The 21,181-nt window shown below is 38.1% G+C and overlaps 1 protein-coding gene across 2 annotated transcripts in view; it reads left to right on the plus strand.

The window, feature by feature from the left end:
- The first annotated feature begins 428 nt into the window (after nt 1-428).
- LOC137645842 (glutamic acid-rich protein-like) overlaps nt 429-21,181 on the plus strand; it is a 113,952-nt gene continuing 93,199 nt past the window's right edge. For both annotated transcript variants that reach the window (XM_068378822.1, XM_068378824.1), the window contains exons 1-5: nt 429-579; nt 12,485-12,547; nt 13,428-13,667; nt 15,962-16,088; nt 16,816-16,884. In XM_068378822.1, coding sequence (XP_068234923.1) covers nt 12,486-12,547; nt 13,428-13,667; nt 15,962-16,088; nt 16,816-16,884 — 498 coding nt within the window. In that variant the 5' untranslated portion in view covers nt 429-579; nt 12,485. The remainder of the gene's footprint in view (nt 580-12,484; nt 12,548-13,427; nt 13,668-15,961; nt 16,089-16,815; nt 16,885-21,181) is intronic.

Genomic DNA, 21,181 nt, shown 5'->3' on the forward strand with positions numbered 1-21,181 from the left:
ACTGTACACGAGCGTACCATGAATTAGTATACACGATCCTCATATTTTCAAGAAGTAAAAAATGTTTTATCGTTTGGAGGAAACAGAATTGAAGAAGTTTTGCAGTTTAGGTATTATCTATAAGATTAGTGTATCCAATCGACTTCATTACACCTCTGGCAACTACAAGCGTTCGGCAAAGGCACGTTCACTTTCCCTGAACGAAAACTAATTTCGTTGGCAGACGAGGTATTTGTTCGAATATACTATAATTTGTTTTCAGTTTGCTTATATAACATAATTATGGACTACAATTTTGTATAAAATCATTGAAATAAAAATAGTAGTTCATAAATACTTTAATTTGACATTCAATGATTTATTATAGCTTCATTATTATCCTGAGTGAAAATACAAGACTAAATAAGGTTAGTTTCGGACAAGTTTAACACGTGATAGGAGACCGCTGAACGTTACAATCGGTGTTGTACTCCCCGAGTCCCAATCTCCCATCAGCCATTACTACGACCGTCAAAATAAAACGTGGAAATCTAGCGAATTTTAACTGCAAAGGGGAAAATATCAACTACAGAGCATAAGGTAAAGACATGAAGTTCCTCCCATTATTATTGATTGTGTTCTATCTGCATTGATGACAATAACGGGGCGTAAACAAAGGATGTTTCTATCATAGCCTTGCACAAATGATTTTAGCATCAGGGAATGCGGCAAGCTTAGTTTACAAGGCGGGCAAGATCATGAAATTCCGGATTCCCACCATTTGTAGATTTAGTGAAGCATTTTGAATTGCCATTATATGAATGTATATACTGTAGTTAATGGTGCTGATGTCTTGTATGCCATAATTAGTTATCGTAATAGGTTACGGTACTGTAGAGATCGTAGTGGAGTATACCGGTAGTCAGTGGCTTACTCCTATCTGATATTCCGTATAGTATATTTTTACCCTTGCTACGTTTAGAGATCTTTAGATACGCGATTAGTATGAACACAGCATCTTAGTTACTCTAAAAGTAGCTTTTTGTGGCCAAAGAGTAAGCACACGGCTGCCGACACTAGGTTTTGTTGAGTACCAAAAGGTGTTTGTTTATATTTCACAAAATCTCCCCTAAAATTAGCTTAGGTTACTTATTGATTACAAGGTCAGAGAGGATGGATACTAAGTGACTGTAATCTCGGGTATATAGTCCAGTCGGCCTTTCTACCGCATATTGTACTGTGTAGTATACCATACTTAAGGAAATGGCATGTTATATCTCATTGAACAATTGGGTAGTATGTAGGTAGTTGGGTCACAGTTTTTGTCTGTCAAAATACTTATAGGGGTGTATGTATGATAGCGGCCACCTGTGTGTATTATTATGTCTAACTTAGAATACGGCAGTGTAAGGAGGGTCGCAGGGGGCATTAGGCCCCCCGTTAGGTACCGTTAGGTAAGGACAGGGCTTATAGGTTAGGTTAGGGGGAAAGTTTAGGTTAGTTGATGTCCATTTTTAATGAAAATGTGAGGAACTGGCCACTGATGTACAAAGGCTCATACTCATAGACTCGGCTAACCTGCCTAGTGCAACAGATAAGTAAAATAATGTTTATTTGCAAGCAAAGCGAGTCACGGTGGTGGAGCAAAGACCAGGAAGTGAATAATTAGTGTTAGTTTGTAGATTAATGCGGGTGATGGCAGGCACGGATAGGAAGGATTCACATTTTCTATGCGAGCAGCAGGCCTGGTGACTCAACGATCTACACACATACAGAACATTGTACCGTATTATCTTCGGACGGGCATGGTTAAGTGCAGTACAGTATAATATACTATGAAGATTTACTTCTTCACAAGCTTAGCCCACTACATTACTGATAGATTAGGCATTGGGATAATCAGGTAGGCTGGATCTTAAATATATATAGTATAATGGGTATATATAACTATCCAAGTATTGCTCATAGATACCTCAATGGTAGGTAACTTGGGCGAGTTGGGTTGAGTTGAAAACTGGATGTTGGTGCTGGGCCAGATAAAGGGCTGCAAGGCACGACAGGAAGATACTTGCGCACTAATTTCCATCGAAATTTCCAATGATCATCACATCTGAAATAATGAGATGGTGAAATAACAATAAAGCCATGAATGCCATAAAACATGATGATACTCTAGATGTCAGGTGCACATTACTTGCACCTAATCTGTATCGTAACTTGCCTGAGATTACAGTGAACGTCGTTTTCTCTCGCGTCATCTTTATCTGTGGAACGGTATTTCAATGTATCTCGACCTTCATGAATTAGCCAGCACACATTTAAGCATCACTGAATATCTTATTGATTGAGCCAAGATACGATGCCACCGACAATTTATACAAACTATACAGTATTCAGTTCTAACACCGTTGCCATCTATGATTGATATAAGTGGTAACAATAAAAGTCCATAAGGTAGGCTACTGTAATCCTCACGGCTTGAAGGTTGAGCAGATCTTTAGGTTACTTCTCAAAAAAGAATTTTCCAGAATTAAACATTACAAGTCCTGTAATGTCAGCTAAAGATATTTTTATGATTTAATCTCAATTATTGTGTACATTCATCAGTGTGTGCACACTGCAGTTTGATAGTAAAATCTCTATAGAGGTGTACAGTAAAAGTTTTCCAATTAAAAAGAAAGTTTACTTTATAAAGCTTTTGATTACAAGAAAGGCATCCATAAATGGACAGGAGCGTTCTGAAGAATTTGGCAGACCTTTGGCTAAGATTAGGTTTGAAAGGAGGATTATCAGAAATATGATAGGTTTGTTAAAATTTTATGAAATAATTCTGTAATATTTTAAGAGCTGCTATAAAATAATTTCTTCAGATATGCTGTAGATATGCTATAAACTTTAGCCATAACCATAGGCATCGTCAGAGGAAGAATGGAAATATTTTGCTATGAGCCCATAACCATAAGAAATAAGAAACATTATTATTATTATTACTAGCCCAGCTACAACCCTAGTTGGAAATGCAAGATGCTATAAGCCCTAGGGCTCCAATAGGGAAAAATAGCCCAGTGAGGAAAGGAAATAAATAAATGATGAGAACAAATTAACAATAATTCATTCTAGAAACAGTAACATCATCAAAACAGATATGTCATATATAAACTATAAAGACTCATGTCAGCCTGGTCAAAATAAAAACATTTTCTCCAACTTTGAACTTTTGAAGTTCTACTGATTCAACTACCTGATTAGGAAGATCATTCCTCAACTTGGTCACAGCTGGAATAAAACTTCTAGAATACTGTGTATTATTGAGCCTCATGGTGGAGAAGGCCTGGCTATTAGAATTAACTGCCTGCCTAGTATTACGAACAGGATAGAATTGTCTAGGAGATCTGAATGTAAAGGATGATCAGAGTTATGAAAAATCTTATGCAACATACATAATGAAATAATTGGTATATGTATGTATGTAAGTTTCTGTCCAACAAATTAAGATGAGAATCAGCAGCTGAAGACCTGACAGTAGAACAATACTCAAAACAAGGTAGAATGAAAGACTCGAAACACTTCTTCAGAATAGATTGATCACCGAAAATTTATTTACTGATTGCATGTTTAACTTTTGTAATATGATAGTGAAGTTAGTAATATGAACGCAACATGTACAGTTTGGGGACCGGCGCCATAAATGAGATTATTATTGTATGTTAATGGACTATGAAAGCCTTACTCAAGTTAGCAGAGGAGCTCTTCAGCAGTTAGGTAACATGGGGATTGGCATTGATAAACATGTGTTCATTATTCATCAGGTGTTTTGGGAGCTAGTAGAGGAAGGCACGTACATTATATGGTAATTTCGCAATGCTGTAGGTGTTTTCTAACGGAGGGGAGTAAATATACTGACAGATAGCAAAGAAACAGTGCATGATATTTCAGTTAGCAATAGCATAGGCCTTTGATAATTTATTGTTGTACAGTACAGTGATTACTCTGATAATTACTGTATATTTTTTTATTAACTTATTTGATGATAAAATTGCTTTTAAGTACATAGCTTAGTAAATGCAGCCGTAGTGTTTTCATTTTATTCTAAGTACATTTTCATTAAGGTAAAGTAAAAATAGTAAGTAATTTATTCTAATTTATGAATAAGTGTAATGGACTGTAATTATTTGAATATAAAAAACGGAATAGAAAAATTTTATATTTATAGTTCAATACTGTTTACTACTGTAGTGTATTATTTCATTCCTTATACTGTTCTAGTCGTGTTCACTATGTAATTTCACCTTATGTTTGTAAAAAGTATTAATGCTATACATTTTTGGAAACTATTGAATAAGTAATCAGAAAAACAAGGTTTCCATTTGCCATGACACTTACATGGCCACAAATCTTGGATTTTATAAAATGGCTGCTGTGAAAGATTTGTTCCGACACCAAATACAAACCTTTCAGCTATTTATTATGGAGATATATTTTGGCGACAAATGAAACTAGACATAAAATTTTTTGTGAGGTGCTACTCCCCGCCGCTGATTAGCGGGGATAGACCAACCACCCCACTCACACACCCAGCAGCTAACAATAGCCACTTTTTATTTCGGGTGTTATCAATTCTTCTCCGCTTGACTCGGTTTAATAACCATAATAAACGACCCACTATCCTAAAATTTGAAACTTTCCCTTTTCTCTTGTGTGAGAGAGTTTGTGTTCTTTTCAATGCGGATTTGTCCAGACAGGGAAGGGCCCCGTTGCAGCACCTTCATGTCTGCATTGGGGACTGATCCACATGTACTTTGTCCTGCGCTCTGAAGGCACGCCTGTACGCATTGCCCTTTGCATGCAGGAATCTCCATGTAATGTGTAGGAGTGGGTCTCTCGTGCTCTGGTTTTAGAATGCCAACCTTGGGAAAATGTAAAACTGAGCTTATTGTATGGGGTTGCCGTACACGTTAGCAAAACCAGTCTTCATGTTTTCGTGAATGGTTCCGTTATGATCATTTTATGAAAGTCTACTGTACGTGGCGTGAGTGTGAAGCTCTAGAGTTAGAATGCCTTTGCGAGGAAGAGCGCCAAGATCATGATAACCTGCGATCTTTGATCTTGTCTTTGGATTGTCGTGAATGACATCTTCAGAATGATTGTTGTGAATGACATCTTCAGAATGATTGTCCAGGAAGAGGAGAAGATGGAGTGTCTCGTCCCTGCGTTTGGCGAGCAGATGGAGTGCTCGCCACCTGAATGTCATTTACAACTGCAGCAGGAAGGAGGTTAGCCTGCAAGCTCCAAATATTCCTAGGGGGAGGAACAAAAGGCTGCAGATAAGGAGACGATGACTTTGCAAGATGGCGAGAGGGCTCGTTGTCAGCAGGAGTCTGTTTGGAGGTCGAAAGAAGCACCTTGCAAATGCCCAGGGCAAAAGAAGCCACAGGCGAAGGATCTTTCCTAGACCCACGCTGAAGGAGATGCAGAAGTGCTTCCTTCGTAGGGGAAGAAGAAATCCCCAAGGACGGCCAAGCCTGCAACACATCTGAAAGAGAAAATGGCACCTTGATGGCAGGAGGAGAAGGTGCTTTGCTAGGGGAAGCAACAACTCTCCCAAGTCTGCGAGGCTGCCCGTGAGTTAAAGGGTGTGTGTTCCTACTCGATCGTTCCCCGGAAGAAGACAGGTGACGAGCATCATCTGAAAGAGATGTAGGGGAGCATAAAGAAGAAGCTTGCAATCTCTTTGCCCCCGAGTGAGACTAAGGGAGAGTGATCACGCTTGGCTTTCTTCTGCGCTGCCTTAATCTCTTCCACTAGGAGCAGGCCACGCCCTACACTCATCACAAACAGCGCCCTGCTCGCTATGACGCCCCATATATGATGGACACACTTATAGTGTGGGTCGATCTCAAGTGATGACATGAAGGTCCGCAAGGGAGACCCCCGCGACCAGGGGAGGTTCGCATGGAAATGTCAATGAGGAAGCGCAGTCAAACCTGAAAAGGGAGAGAGATGAGTGTAAAGCAACAATGCGTCAATGCCTATTAGCTAAACTTTGAGGAGGAGAGATAGGAGACAACCGCTCTCTACCAGCCAAAAAGAAAAAGTGACTAGATCACCCATCTGAGTACAGTACATACAGTGGCTTTATACCCCTAGCGCCACCTCACACCTAAACTTTAATTGGCTACCTTCCAGCTTTGCCGAAAGAATATACCGAAAGAATATACCTAATAATTAATGTACGGTTTGTATTATCTACGAATTTCTCATGTTTCAGAGCCAAGTCTGGAGCGACTTCCTCTAACTTGGGGTAAGGAGGGACAGTCGTTACTCCTCCTCATGCGATCTCGTCCAGCCCTTCACAAGCAGAGATCTTGGGAGATCCCCATTAAACGTACTGGCCATGAGCTGTAACCACAAGCTTTCTGAATATTTTTATTGTGGATAAACATTTTCCTCATCGTAAGGAGTCAAAGGACTCAAAGACAGTTCCCAAGAATGCTAGGACGAGGGAATCACAGAGGCAGGAGATGGATAAGGGATCCCCCGAGGTGGGTCCTCGCAACCCCGTTGACGACTTTGACCTACCCCAGGCTTTTATTGATGAATGCTTGGCGTTAAATGACGACATGAATGAGGAATTTCTCCCAAGGACAGCGAGACCAAGTTTCCGCTTGGAGCAGGACGGAAAGACTGAACATGCCTTTTGATAGGTCGTGGCGTGTATGTGATACTTCAACAAGCTGTCAGATCCTGGTACTATCTCCCAGGAGGGCAAAGAAATGGTCCTTGACCAAATCTTTGGAATGCAGAGACCCCCTAAGATCAGTGCAGTTTTGCCCTTGTTGAAGTGCCCGATAGAGGCCAGGAAAAAGTCTATCTTGCAGGTAGCAGGAACGTCTCGTTCCTTGAGAGCAGGCTCTTCCTTGAGATCTCTTCCACTTCCTTTTATTCTACAAAGGAAGTACTATGAGATCAAGAACAAGCCTCACATAACTCTGACTCGACCCTTCAGTAGAACAGCTGATTAAAGGTATTCCAACTCAGGCTATCTCATTGAGAGCTTCCCTGTTAACATCTGAGCTCCTGAACATAGAGAGACGTGCGAAGTATGCCACACTCTGGCCGCTTCTTGGCTCGACCTATGGTTCAGGGCTTTAGGCAAGATGATGCACTCCGAGAATCTATCTAAGGAGTCCACAAAAAAGTCTTTGGAATCCTATCTATTATCAGGTACCCGTACGTTGGAGTTCCTGTCGCACTATGCAGTCAACATGTGGACGAATGCCATCCTTAAGCATAGGGATACCGTATTAGGTCGTTTTCACAGATAGGTGCCGAAGGTGGAAAATACGCGTTTAAGAAACTCGACGCTCGAGGGATCCTTACTCTTCGTCCCAGAGGAGATAGAGAGGGCGGTTGATATGTGGAGGAAATCTTCCAACAACTCTCCTTCACAGGGCCATGACTTCCCGGACCTAGGGTAGGCCTCCTCATTCTGCCAGAATTCGGCAAAACACCTCTAACCCTAAACATCCCTTTTAAGCCAGAGGTAAAAAAGGGACAAAATTCTTTAAAGGAAAGAGAAGAGGTAGTGGGAGTGTCCGCAGAGGTTGCTCCCGCGAGGAGGCTAATCCCCTCAACCGACCATCAGTGGGAGGATGCCTGCAATGACTCTGGTAGAGGTGGCAGCATCATGGGGGCGATCCCTGGACGGTCACTGTAATCGGCTCAGGTTATCGTGTCCCATTCATGCAATCTCTCCCTCCTCTGATTCGATATCCAATTCCATTAAACTTCTAAACAAAGGAATCCGTAAAAGAGCTGGCCATCCGGGCCGAGGTCCAGACCATGCTGCAGAAGTGCGCTCTGCAGTAGGTCCTCGAGGGGTCTCCAGTCTTCTATAGTCGATTCTTTCTGGAGGTTGGAGACCAGTCATAGATCTCTCACCTGAGCAAGTTTATCCAACAAACTCCTTACAGAATGGAGACGGCAGACACGGTCATCCAGGCAGTAACACCAAGGGTCTTCATGTGCACATAGAATCTCCAAGACTCATACTTCCAGATCCCAATCCATCTGTCTTCAAGGAAGTATTTCAGATTCGTACACGAGAACATTCCCAACCAGTTTAAAATTTTTGTCTTAGGTCTCGCGACAGAACCTCAGGTCTTCACCAAGTTCTGCGCCCTAGTACAGTATCGTCTTGGGCTCATGAAAACAGCATTCTTCTCCTACGATATCTAGACAGTTGGCTAATTCTCGCAGACTCGGGGATGACCCTTCTCCATCACTGAAATAGGCTCCTGGAGTTTTGTCAGGATCTGGGGATCTTGATAAATTTCCAGAAGTCTTCTCTGCTTCCATCTCAAAGACTGGTTTATCTAGGTATGATTATAGACACCAACCTCCAGAAAGTCTTCCCATCAGACGACTGAGTACTCAGGCTGAGAGAAGTGGCAAAACCCTTCCCCAGACGGGAAGATCTCTTGGCCCGACGGTAGTCAAGTCTCCTAGGCTATCAAATCTCCCTGCTCCATTTAGTTCCCAAGGGGCCACCTCAGGATCAGATCCCTGCAATGACAGCTAAGATCTACTTGGAACCAACACTTGGACTCCCAGGACATCCTATTTCACATCACTTAGAATCAAGTGACAGATCTGTGATGGTGGGTGGCAGAGGAGAACCTCTGCAAGGGCCAGATTCTTCTTGTCCTTCCTCCGGACTTGTTGCTTTACACAGACGCGCCAAAGGAAGAGTGGGGTTCCCACTTGCTGCAACACATGGTCTTGGACCTATGGTCCGAATCCGAAAGGTACCAGCACATAAATCTCTTGAAGATGAGAACAGCCTTTCTGGCTCTCCAGCAGTTCCATCAGTGACTGGCGGGTCACTGTAGTGTTGATGAGCAGCAGCAGAAAACACCACGGTAGTAGATTACATAAACAAACAGAGGTACCTCTTTGCTGCCCTTATGCCATTTTGCATTAGAGATTTTACAATGGTCATATGGTCATTCGGTGTCCCTATCAGCTCATTTCATTCTAGGCAACAGGAATGTGCTCGCGGACAACCTGAGCAGAGCGACTCGGATAATGTGCTCTGAATGGTCTTTGAATCCTCAAATAGCCAACAAAGTCCTGACTTTGTGGGTTTCCTTGACAGTGGACTTGTTCTCAACATCCCTGAACTTCAGGCTCCCGTGGTACTGCTCCCCAGTACCAGACCCTCAGGCTTTATGGCAAGATGCATTCCAACAACAATGGGACAACATCAATGTGTACTCCTTTTCCCCATCCTGTCTGATGAGGAGAATGCTCAGCAGGCTCAGAGCATCCAGCAACCAATAATGACCCTCGTTGTGTAGTGGCTTGCTGACTGTGGCCAGAGGTAGCACCCAAACTGCCTAGTGTCCGAATACCGACCACACTCCAACGTTTACTACACAAAAATATACGATGGTGGAATACCCCAAAATCTGGGTAAAAGGCAAACAATCAAGGATGCACTGGGCACTACCCCTTGATTTTATACTGGGCAAGGGGATCCAGCAAGAACCTTACTTCACCCTTATCTTCCCTTGCCTTGAGCTTGCTGAATAAACGTGTGGCATGACAGCCGATTCATTTCTGGGAAAATGAGCAGTATACATGAATAACTCTTCTCTAGGTAAGATAGTTTCAAACTTAAGTAAAGTGTCAGAACATTAGATGGAAGGGACAAACTGTTTGTACTGATAACAGGACAGTGTGTGGGAGAAAAAATTATGATACTAAGAGAAAAAAAACAGTGGCTGAGAAGGGAACAAAATGGTGAAAGGAACTCGAATGAAATGCTGTCTTCATAAAAACAAGAAAAATATTTATTTGAAAAGGAAAAAAAAACTGTTAGGAAGGATTACATTAACATTCTTTTGTCAAATTCCAGTAAGCATTTAAAGGAAAAATAAGTACCCCTTTACACTCCAGCCTCACAATTACAAGATAAACAAATTTTGAATTACAAAAAAAAAAAAGTATTCACATGCTAGACACACTTATGGGTTCCCTAAACAATATCAAATCAACCATCTAGAAAGAAAATATAAAACTGTGAAAATGCTGTATTGCAATAGTTTTCCCTAAAGTAATACTGTCTTTATCAATATCCAGTCTACCATTAGGCTGCAAGTTACTTAAAAATTCTTAGCTTCTGAATAGTATGGCCGCATACAACGCTGTGCAGATCTCTGTGGGCTTATGATAGCAATGTCTAAAAAATCTCCAATTGTAAACCTGCGCGGATAAGGTTTCGTTGTCATCGAAACTTTTCTGACCAACAACAATAGTGTCTACATCTCATTCTTGGAAGGGGTTTTGATAATTCTGGAATGACCAGACTAAACTCGAACGCAGTCCCTCTCCTCCTAACATCTGAATTCACTTCCTGGGCCAACGATCAGATATGCCATTTCAATAGCTCCTGTGAACTATTAATGTTTATGACACAACCTCATATAATGAGATTCTTCCTAGTTATACTTTGCACACCAAAACAAAATAGTCATTAACTTTACGGCATTGACTGCCGAACACTAGAAATAGACAACGGCCTTATAATGCCGTTGTTTACATCCCCTCCACGAACTGTTTATTACTTATCCGAAATAAAAACCACTGGTTTTTCTGTTATTCGGTCTAACAACAAAGTAAAGTACTTCCAATTAAAAGAAGATATGAATACAAAGAAACTTCATCTTTCCTATATACTTAGAATAGCCTAAACTTCTCTCCCTACTGGGTGTAGGGGCTGCTGTCAGTACCTGTTAAAAGAAATGATAATGCATTAAGGCTTTTTTTTTTTTTGGGGGGGGGGGTGTTGGCACTAGAGGATATAAATAATCTGTAAAAAAAAATAAATTATTTTTTCATACACAAACCATTATATATTGCATTAGCTCCCATATGGCATCATGCAGAGTGTTTCTCTGACCCCGTACATCTTCTAGTAGATATCCCGAGATGACTACCCCCATGACCAGATCTACTCAAACAATCATGCGCGAGCATCTTTCTCAAGACAGTCCCGTCTCTGCGTCTTCATGTATGGAGACTGTCCAACATCTAATCTCTCAGAGAGGCTTTTCGCAACAGGCTACAAAACGAATTTCTGGTCACTCACGACAGTCCTCAGCCTCTGTATACCAGGCAAAGTGTAACGGACTTTTGTGGTTGGTTTAATGGAAGGGATATCTCTCCCCTCGATGCCCCTATTTCAGTAATGTAGGTATACTTCAACTTACGTCGTTTCGAGTTTAATCGGTTTTAAATTTATGTCTGTTGTCATGAATAATACATGGAAAAATGAAAATCCACTTTGAGTAATTTTGTTTGACTTTCCGTCTGTCCGCTCCGAGCATTGAAGTCATGTCATCACTGGAATAGCGTTAAGTTCACACAAAACATGTTACTTTATAATTAAGAATTAAAGTATATAAGATTATTTTGAAATACTGGTACTTATATTCAACGTAAACATTCACATTATTAACAAAAATCCTAGCAAATGAACTAAGAAAACAGCTATGACTGTTTTTATATTAATTAGCGGTCCTTAAGAGCTTGATAATGATGTTTTTTATGATTGTTCAACTATCTACCATTTGAAGCATTATCACAACTTAAAATCATATTGTACTATAAATAAAATATAATTAAATGAAATCATACGAAAATACCTTTTTTTGAATACTATTTTCTTAATTTCAAGTGCAACTTAACAAACAACAATTACTTTTTTTTATTTATGGTTGTGATCAAGTGATGCAAAGATTCGCGAATAACAAAGAATAATTTTTTAGCTCCTTTAATATGAATTAAATTAGCACCAATTGGTTATAGAATATCATAGTGTTCATATATTTCGTTTATAGCTATTATTATTAGTTATCACAAATATTCTCTCTCTCTCTCTCTCTCTCTCTCTCTCTCTCTCTCTCTCTCTCTCATATTAGAAAGTTGACAGGAGTATCACTTTTCACTTCTATACAGGACCAAAGTGTATAGACCTTTCCCGGGATAGCAAACTAGTCAGATTTGTTACATGGACTTCCTACCTCCTAAGGATATGTCGCCCATTAAAGTACGAGGATCTGTATATGTGTAGGAACAAACACAAATTTTTAAAGGAATTTTGTATTTTTTCTAACTATACAAACCCAAGTCTTTTTAAGAAGTTTCACTTTCTGCCTCAACTTACTGCCTCACCCACACATCAAGTCATAAGCTGAAGGTTAAATTCGGAACTCGGTGGCCTGTTGGGTTACCCCTGTCACATGTTAATAACTACTGCCACCTTGTTCAGACTTTAACAGCCATATCCAACTTTGTTGGAAGCATATTCCTATTAAAGGTCTAAGGTTTGTATTATTAGGAATAATACAAATTACAGTACTTTGAAATATTTTTTTTGTTTCCGATATTTTGCTTCTTATATATAAATGACCTAATTATTATTTATTCCTACCTTTTTCAGGATGCATCGCAATCAGAACCGTTCTAGGTCGAGAGACAATTTTGGCAATAACAATCGCAATAGGTGAGTGCTTGTTTGTGATCTGCTGTCATATTTTCTGGTTTCCTTTTCTTGGTACAGTATACTGTACAGTGATATAAAGGTGATGTGTGACACAAGCATAGATTTAGTTACAGGAAACTCTTATGTAATAAATACATACATATACCAAAGGCACTTCCCCCAATTTTGGGGGGTAGCCGACATCAACAAGAACAAACAAAAAAGGGGACCTCTACTCTCTATGTTCCTCCAGCCTAACCAGCTTAAATTCAGATTATTTTTATAAAAGGTATAATTTATTTGTTTCGTGTATGAAATCTGTTGGCATTATATCAATGTCCTCTGGCAAATTTTTCCCCTGAGATTTTAATGAATTCAAATGAATTGTGCAATTATTTCCCTTGAGAGTTCAATGGTGTTTTTCAAGTTTCATTCTTTACCCTTCATGAATTTCATCTTTATAGAATGAAAAATAATTATTTTTATGGGCAACTACTAAAATCTGAAAGGTTGTAACTCCTTTTCCCTAAAATGTAAGGTTGTATAAATGAACAAGCCCTAAATCATTCTAAATACCGATATGGATTATTGATGATCATTGATTGTTGTATTTTGAAATGGTTGTGTTGTAACCATGCTTCAACATTTTTATATATAACAATAGGCATAAAGACAGTGAAATTAAAATTGAAAGTAATTGGTAAATATGAACTTTTATTTATCTGCGAAAAGTAATTAAAAATTTCGTAGGTACTTACTATATATAGCACATCAGTACAGTCCACTAATAGCTAAATACTATTGCAAACATGAGATTTTGTCAATATTTTTATGGATTAAGTTAAGCATTTAATTTTGTTTTAATAGACTAAAACTATTGCATTGGAATTGTTTATTTTAGGCAAAGAAACAATGGTAACAGACGCAGAGATGATTTTGACCGTAATAGTGATCGATTTCAAGGTGGACTTGGCCGACGTGATGGTCAAGGTGGTCAGATGTCCCAGATTGATAGAGGGTCATTTGGTATGAATGCGGCTGGATACTCCCAGGGTATGGGAATGTATGGAAATCCTCAAAATCAGATGGTTGGATTTGGAGGGGGATATGGAGGTTCTGGTGGATTTCAGCAGCAGAACAGGTAAGGATTTTCATTGTTGCAATTAATGTACTGTAGGTAATTGCATGTAAAATCATTTCTTAGTGGTAGCATTATTAGACTGATTTGTGGCTAAGAAGATATAGAAGAATGTATATAAATGATTATATTAGTTTGTACGTCTTAAGACATGTCCCAGGGTGCATCCACATTAGCAGTGATTTGGCGTATCCCAGCAGAAGCTCCAGAGTTTTGAATTGGACATAGATTGACTCCAATGAGACTGCTCTAGTTAGCGTCTTCTTCACTCTGTGTGAACGGTTTCCTTGGGATCAGTGCATTACAAATTCCAGGTGTAGTCCACTCTCGTCTGCACATGTCAAAAAGCTGTGTGGAAGCAGCCTTTATGTGTAACTGTTGTCATTTTAATTTGTTCCTTTACTTGTATAAACTCATGTCCTTTTAATAGGAGTTGTATTTCAGCATAACCAGAACTCGGCTGTTCAAATTTGTCGTAGTTAATGGTGGGTGGTTGGGAAGCCCTTCTCCCCTCACGAGGTCACTGAGCAGCCACTTTGATTTCTGCCGCAGAGCAGTATGGACGTAGCCTGTGTTAAACAAAGCTTCACTGTCTTTTCAAATTTTGCTTTTTCCCTTTCCAGGTTGACTGGTTAGGTTATGTTTGTGATGGGGAATCTCCTTGTACTAGGTTTATGTCTGGCAGGTTGTGGATTCCCATTTTTAGTTCCCCTTTTTTCACAGGGGGCATGACGGTTTGTAGTCATCCCCCTGTGACAAGTGCAGGATATGCCTGCTTTGCAGTGTTCTGACACACACACACACCAAGGGGGAGGGAGGGGGAGAGAGAGAGAGAGAGAGAGATAGAGATATATATGGCTCACTTCTCTGATTCTTTCTCAACTTCCTCGAGATAAGGAACATACGAGTTACTTCACACGCACGCTCAACTGAGGCGCGTATCAATGAGGAAAGCTTCGCCGGTGTGCATGTTACTCTGGGAAGTAACACAGGACCACTAGACATGGTTCCTGGAGAGCAGAGAGGAGCGATTCTCTTCTCAGGCTCCTGCCTCCAAAGCAGATCATCTCCACCTCAGTCTCTTAAACACCTCTTGAGACTGCTGAAAGAGACATGTCTCCTAAGCACCCTTCCTCTGGGAAGTGTGTCTACAGCAGCACTTGGTGTTGGCAAGCATGCCTCCCAACATGTGATCAGGTGCCTTTATCGGAGCTTGCTAGTTCTTTTTAGCACACGTGTGAGCTCAGGCACCTCAGCCCTCCCCCCTTGCGTAACATTGTAAGCTTGGATGCTTGCCTGAGCGCCCTAGCTCTTCAGAGCAATATCAAGATCTGGGACAGGTATGCACCATCACCTGAGCACTCACTAAGTCGCCATCACGCTCACAAAGGGAAACACGCACTTACACCTTAGGGCGCACACAAGGACGCTCACCAGTCATCTGCCTGACCTTTCCTGACCTAATCCGGAGGAGCTAGGTTACTTCTCTGACACTCAACTTCCTCAAGATAGAGAACATCTGAGCTACTTCACATGCACGCTCAACCCAGGTAAGTACCAATAAGGAAGGCTTCGCTGGTGCGTATGATACCCTTGGAAGTGACAGGAATACTAGGACACACTTTTCTCGAAGGGGTTGTCAAGAAGATCCGTCTAGGGTAGAGGATCTATCCCCAGAAAAGACTAGGCCATACACTCTTCAAAGTGATCTTCAGTTTGAAATATTGGGCATTGCCCCAATAAAGCTAAATGACTTTCGACGGCATGACCATAGTCATCAAGAGACATCTCCCCAGGGCAACCAATGCCTTCTAACTCTCATAATTCTGTCACTCATTGAGGTAACTTTAGTAGACAACTATTGAGTTCGACTCCACGTCTTGCTCTCCCTCTCCTTGGAGTCAGAGAATGGGCGACATAGAGGTCACCAGCCCATTTCGTTCTTGTCATCCTCTGGGGGAGAAAGGAGCGAGAGATGTACCTTTCTTTCGATCCTTCCCAAGATGATATTGGAAAAAGATGACCTCGATTGTGATGAATCTAATGCATTTGATGGCGCTCTTCCTCAGCTGGCTAGAAATAAGACCCTGGTACGAAGGAGGGCAAGTCAGAATCTGCGGTTTTGGGTTTGTGTGGTAACAAAAACACAAATTACTTTGAAGATTTGCAATTATGCTTGATAACCTCGTTGAAGTGGTTATAAGAATTGTTGTTACAAATTTTATTTAGTGGTAAGGAAATTACTTTTATGTTAATTAATATGTTCTTAGGTTATACTTAAAAGTTGATTTTTGCAGGTTTGGCATGAATCCACAACAAATGATTAATCCATGGGCAAATAACATGATGGGGGGTCCATCATCAGCTGCCACTGGAGATGAAGCTAAGTTGGCAATGAATATCTTGAATGCTGTTCTAGCATCAGTAAGTTGATATAGTTAGTACTGATTGTTTTAGGATTCTCAATATAAGGTCATCTTAAATGCTGTTTTGGGATCAATAAGTTGATATAGTTCAGTATGATATGGTTTGTTATAGGATTCTTGATATAAGGTCATAAATGCTGCTCCTTTGTTTTGTGTTCATAACAGTTACTGTATTGCATCATTGTTTTTTTTTTTTTTTTTTTTTTTTTTTTGAAATGCCACAACAATAACCTAAATACAATTTCTGACCATTTTGATTCAGTTCCTTTGAAACTTATGGAAGAGTATTATGATTTTGTTTGGTAAAGTAGCTTGACTTGACAGAAATGGGGAATATTTTTTTTTCATATGAAAGTGTTCCTAGATCAATATGATGTAATATTTGTGTGTATAAATAATACTGTATACTCTTTACCTTATTAGATTAAATTTTTGGAATAAAATTTGAATTTTTTTATTCACTAGCTATAGGGAATTTAACAAATTTTTTCATTGTATAGATTTTTATGCAATGATGTATCATTAAAGATGTGGAAGTTGACCTTTATAAATTCAGTTGATGCCTGACTAGGCTCCTTTTTATTTTGGACCAGACAGTTTCACAGATATGGTGCAAGTCATTTTGATTGAAAATTTACTGTAACTTTAGATTTAGATATTTGATTTTGAAGTTTTTGTTTTTATTATGTAGTTGAATTTTGTATCCTGATGCATTTTCATTGCAGAGTGGGCCTCAGTCATCAGGTAGAGGTATGAGTCCCCCTCCTAATAAGATGAGGCGCATGGATTTTAGGGTAAGTACCCCTCTATTGATTTTTCTTTATATGTTACCAGACTCCTAAACTTGGTCTTTATCCCAGCAGTGGCTTAGTATTGAAATACAAAGGATTAATGTTTTATTGTGTGAATGGTTTTCAGGTAAACATTTACTGCCGAAATGTTTGACTAATGCTTATTAATGATTGGAAATGCATTTTCTTAACAAAGAAGTAGTTTACCTAAACAAATTACGCATTGATAGGGTATTGTTTCAAGGAAAATAGCAGTCTTATTCATAAGAGGTGGTAAGGCAAATGACAGTTCACTGTTGCTCATGAGAATGTTGTACCATTTAGTGTACAGTCGTTCTGAAATACATTGTTTGGGATTTTTAATTGTTAGGCCCAAATCATCATTACTTGAGAAGTAAGTGATACCTGTACTTTCATACTGTATATTAAGGTAGAAGTAAGCGATATGTGTACTGTCATATTGTTTATTAATGATGGTTATAAAATGTGTTTCGGGAATAACATATGGGTCAAGGTTAAATTTTATATGATTTTCATAATGTATTCTAACTTTTTTGTATACTTTAAGATATCCTTATTTTTTTTATAAGTGGTCATTGTCTATTTTCATAGGAGTAAGTGCAATATTGTTCTTGCTTCATTGACTTTTGCTGTGTTTACTAATGTAAGGCTACTATTTCTAGGTAGTCTACAGGCTATATCCCCTTTGTTCACTCCATTTTTTCCCAATACTGGTCTCTCTGTCCTGCGTGTGTCACAGTGACAACCAGCATGTTTGAACTACAAGGCTTCTTTAACCACAGTTTTTATTCCTACTGCTCCTAGCCATTTTCTTTTAAAATTTTGAGCATCACGAATCCCTTATTCAGCTTACATTATGCAATCCTGTACCATCTGCAGTATTTGACAAAGGTTAGTATAGTCAACTAGCCTTTCTCCTACTGCATTCATAGTAATTTCCAGGTGGAAGATTTTCTTCCACCTTGGTTCTGGTTATAAGTTTGGATTTTCTAAAAAAAATTTTCAACACTTCCTAACTTCTGACTCTTTTATAAGAATTCTTCCTTTGATTCTATTGTTAGCTTTGAATACAATTTGAACTTGATTCTATTAGTTCCAAGTCACTTGCATACAGTAGCTCCCTGGTGCTCTGTACTCATTTGTATTTTTATATTACTAATAAACATTAAAGGATACACATACTGGTCTGTGGCCATCAATTTTATCTTGAATTTGTTGTTTGTTTTCATGGGTTTCACCTTAGGTCATATATGCATATGATATTGTACTGTTAATTAGTCGTTGAGACTATTCCAGTACCTTCTGCCTTTGTAGTTCCCCAATACAATAATTGCTTTTCTTTTTGGTTCTGTGCTAAATGCCATCTCAAAATCTTATCTACAAAATGTCTAAGAACTGCTTACTTTTGCCTGGTAATTCTATACTGTAATTGCTTTATTATAAAAGCTTTTTGACCTTCATACCATAGAGCCTAACTAACTGCTACAGATTATAAAGATTATTTTTTTAACCTTTCCTCATCCATTGTCATTCTTGTTAGTTCTGGTGTTTTTGGAGATTGACCATATAACAATCCTCCCCTTGAACTTTCCATTTATCTACAAGTTTTAAATACAGTACTGTTCTCCATTGATCTCTACTGTCATGTCAACATCCTAAGATCTTATGTTTTTTCTCTATTCTATACATTATTTAAGTTAACCTCCATTGTACTCCATTATTTATTTTCTTTCATATTTAATGTTGTATTTTGATCTTTTATGACTTGTAAAGTAGAGCTTTGCAGCTTCCATGTTTGCTCAAGAAGCAATAGAGTAAATACAATTTTTTCGTTGTTTTATCCTCTTTCATTTCTTACCTCTTGTCCAATTTACTTAACTTTGAGTTGCTTCAGGTTTTTCTTATTATATGATAACAAATTCTTTAGACAAGCCCGATGAGATTATTTAGGCAATGTGAGTCGGTGCTCCAATGAGAACTTTACATTATTTCATAATACATTATTATCTTCTGAATCTCCCAATACACATTGCTATATAGTAACCCTCCACTATAAGAACTTTGAACTAATAAAATTATGCCAATACAAATGTCTGCAAAGAAAATTATTAAACTATCAAAATACATAAGAATTACAAATTATGGCTGAATTTTAAATTTGTTAGCTAAGCAGTAGTTTAGTTCACCCCACTGGTGCTTGGTGGCTCGCCAAATATCATCCGGAAAATTTAGAATGTAGTTAAAATTGTTGATAAAATATTACAAGAGGAAGAGATTTCATAAGGAATAAAATAGATATTTACTGTAGTTCATAAAATCGTGAAATAATATTTCAAGATCATTAAAACAAAACTGCACATACTTGTTATAAATTGTTAACCCTTTTACCCCCAGGCTATTTGGAAATTTCCAACCCTTAACCCCCAGGGGGTTATTTATTCCCAGTACATTTTGCAGCATTTTTTTTTAAATTGCTCTAACAGACTTAATTTTTGTCATAGAGAGGTCAGGTTGGTCTCATTCTCTTGGAAAATGTCCGAATTTTCTAAAGAAATTATCAAAAAAATTAAAAAAAAAATTTTATATAGCATTTTTTCGCAAGGACGTACCATGGGGTAAAGGGATGGCTTTTGTGAAACGTACCAGTACGTCCTTTTGGAGGTAAAAGGGTTAAGATATTAGAATCTCTATGTCAAAACATATTGCACTCTCAGTAGTACCATTATACTGTACTGTTGTGATGGATGTTGTAATTTCCTGTTTTTGATATTCCCCCTTAAAGTATTGAATAGAAAATACTAATTTCAATTGAACGTTATAGTGCTTCAAAATAATTTAAAATGAAACATCAAAATTTTACTATGCACTTACGGTGGAAAGTCAAAATACGTATCTTTGTGTTATCACATGCACAGTCGTTCTGATCAGCTGATCATTAGCCTTTGTAGTCAAATTTGTCTGCATTGTTCTCATAAATTTGTTTACATTTCAAGTTTAAAGATTTAGTAATTTTTTAGTATATTTAGTATTTTTGTTTTTTAATTTTGAATTTATTTTTACTTTTTAAAATGCTAAAGAAAATTTAATAAACTGAATATCAATGATTCGTGTTCTCTTAATTCATAACAAAATGGTTGAATAGTAGACAAGCTGTATATAAAAATAGAAGGGAGGTTTTTCAAAAATAAGATTTTATCTTTGTTGATTATTATTAGTCAGGTAGTACAGTACAGCACAGTACTCTGATGTGGAAAGAAAACATAAAAGATTTATTTTGTATGCTGTAAAGTATTTATTTAAGATTATCTTTATTGTTTACCCTTTAAACTTCCTAATTATAGTTTCCTACAAAAAAAAAAAATATTGCCAATTTATTTTTAGTATATATTTACAGATATGACATGGAACAAACTTTAATGCAAAAATTAATAAAAGCTCACAATTGTATACTGCTAATATTTATGCTACTAGACAATTCGCCATTATCCTTGTAGTAGCTACTAGCATAAGTTTAGTGGGGAAGCTAGTCTATTCAAGATGTTTTTTTTACAAATTTTGAGTACAGTAAATACAATTAAAAATTATTGCCAAACATATGGGCACAATATCCCTATCAGGCAATACATTATGAAGCATGAAATTGTGATGAATAGGTAGAAATATATATGATTTTTTTTATTTTTTTCTTTCCTCAGTGAGCCAGGTATTTTACATTACACAGTAAGATTACTTATTGAATGCTTTTTCTTAAATTAGGATTAGAATTTTCTTTTAATATAACATCTAGTTGATTAAGAATTAGCCTGCCGGCTAATGTCGTTTTTTAAGGACAGGACTTTGACATTCATACCACTTAATAAGGTGACTTAGGACATCTTCAAACTGCAAAGGATTTTTGCCTCTAACCTTTGGTTTTGCGATGCCAAGGTGATTTATCTTGAAAATTAGTGTTTTGTGAATTCCATCTCCTCCCTTGGTAATTAATATTAAGACCTGGGATTACTACCCTATAAAGACCTGATTTAGACCTCCAATCAAATAGTTGTTTTTTTTTTTTTTTTTTTTTTTTTTTTTTTTTTTTTTTTTTTTATTGCTGGATAGGAATTTTTCACTATGGTAAAAAATAAACCCTGTAAATCAGGGGAAAACAAGAAAAAAAATATGAAACAAAAATTGGAAAAAAGGTCTCTATTTTACTGTTTTATAATGTCTTTCTAAGTTTCATACTAAATTTCAATGCTATATCTTTAAAACTAAGGGAGAGGATAGAATTTGAAGT

Source organism: Palaemon carinicauda, chromosome 8 (genome assembly GCF_036898095.1).
Source record: "Palaemon carinicauda isolate YSFRI2023 chromosome 8, ASM3689809v2, whole genome shotgun sequence".
Lineage (NCBI taxonomy): Eukaryota > Metazoa > Arthropoda > Malacostraca > Decapoda > Palaemonidae > Palaemon > Palaemon carinicauda.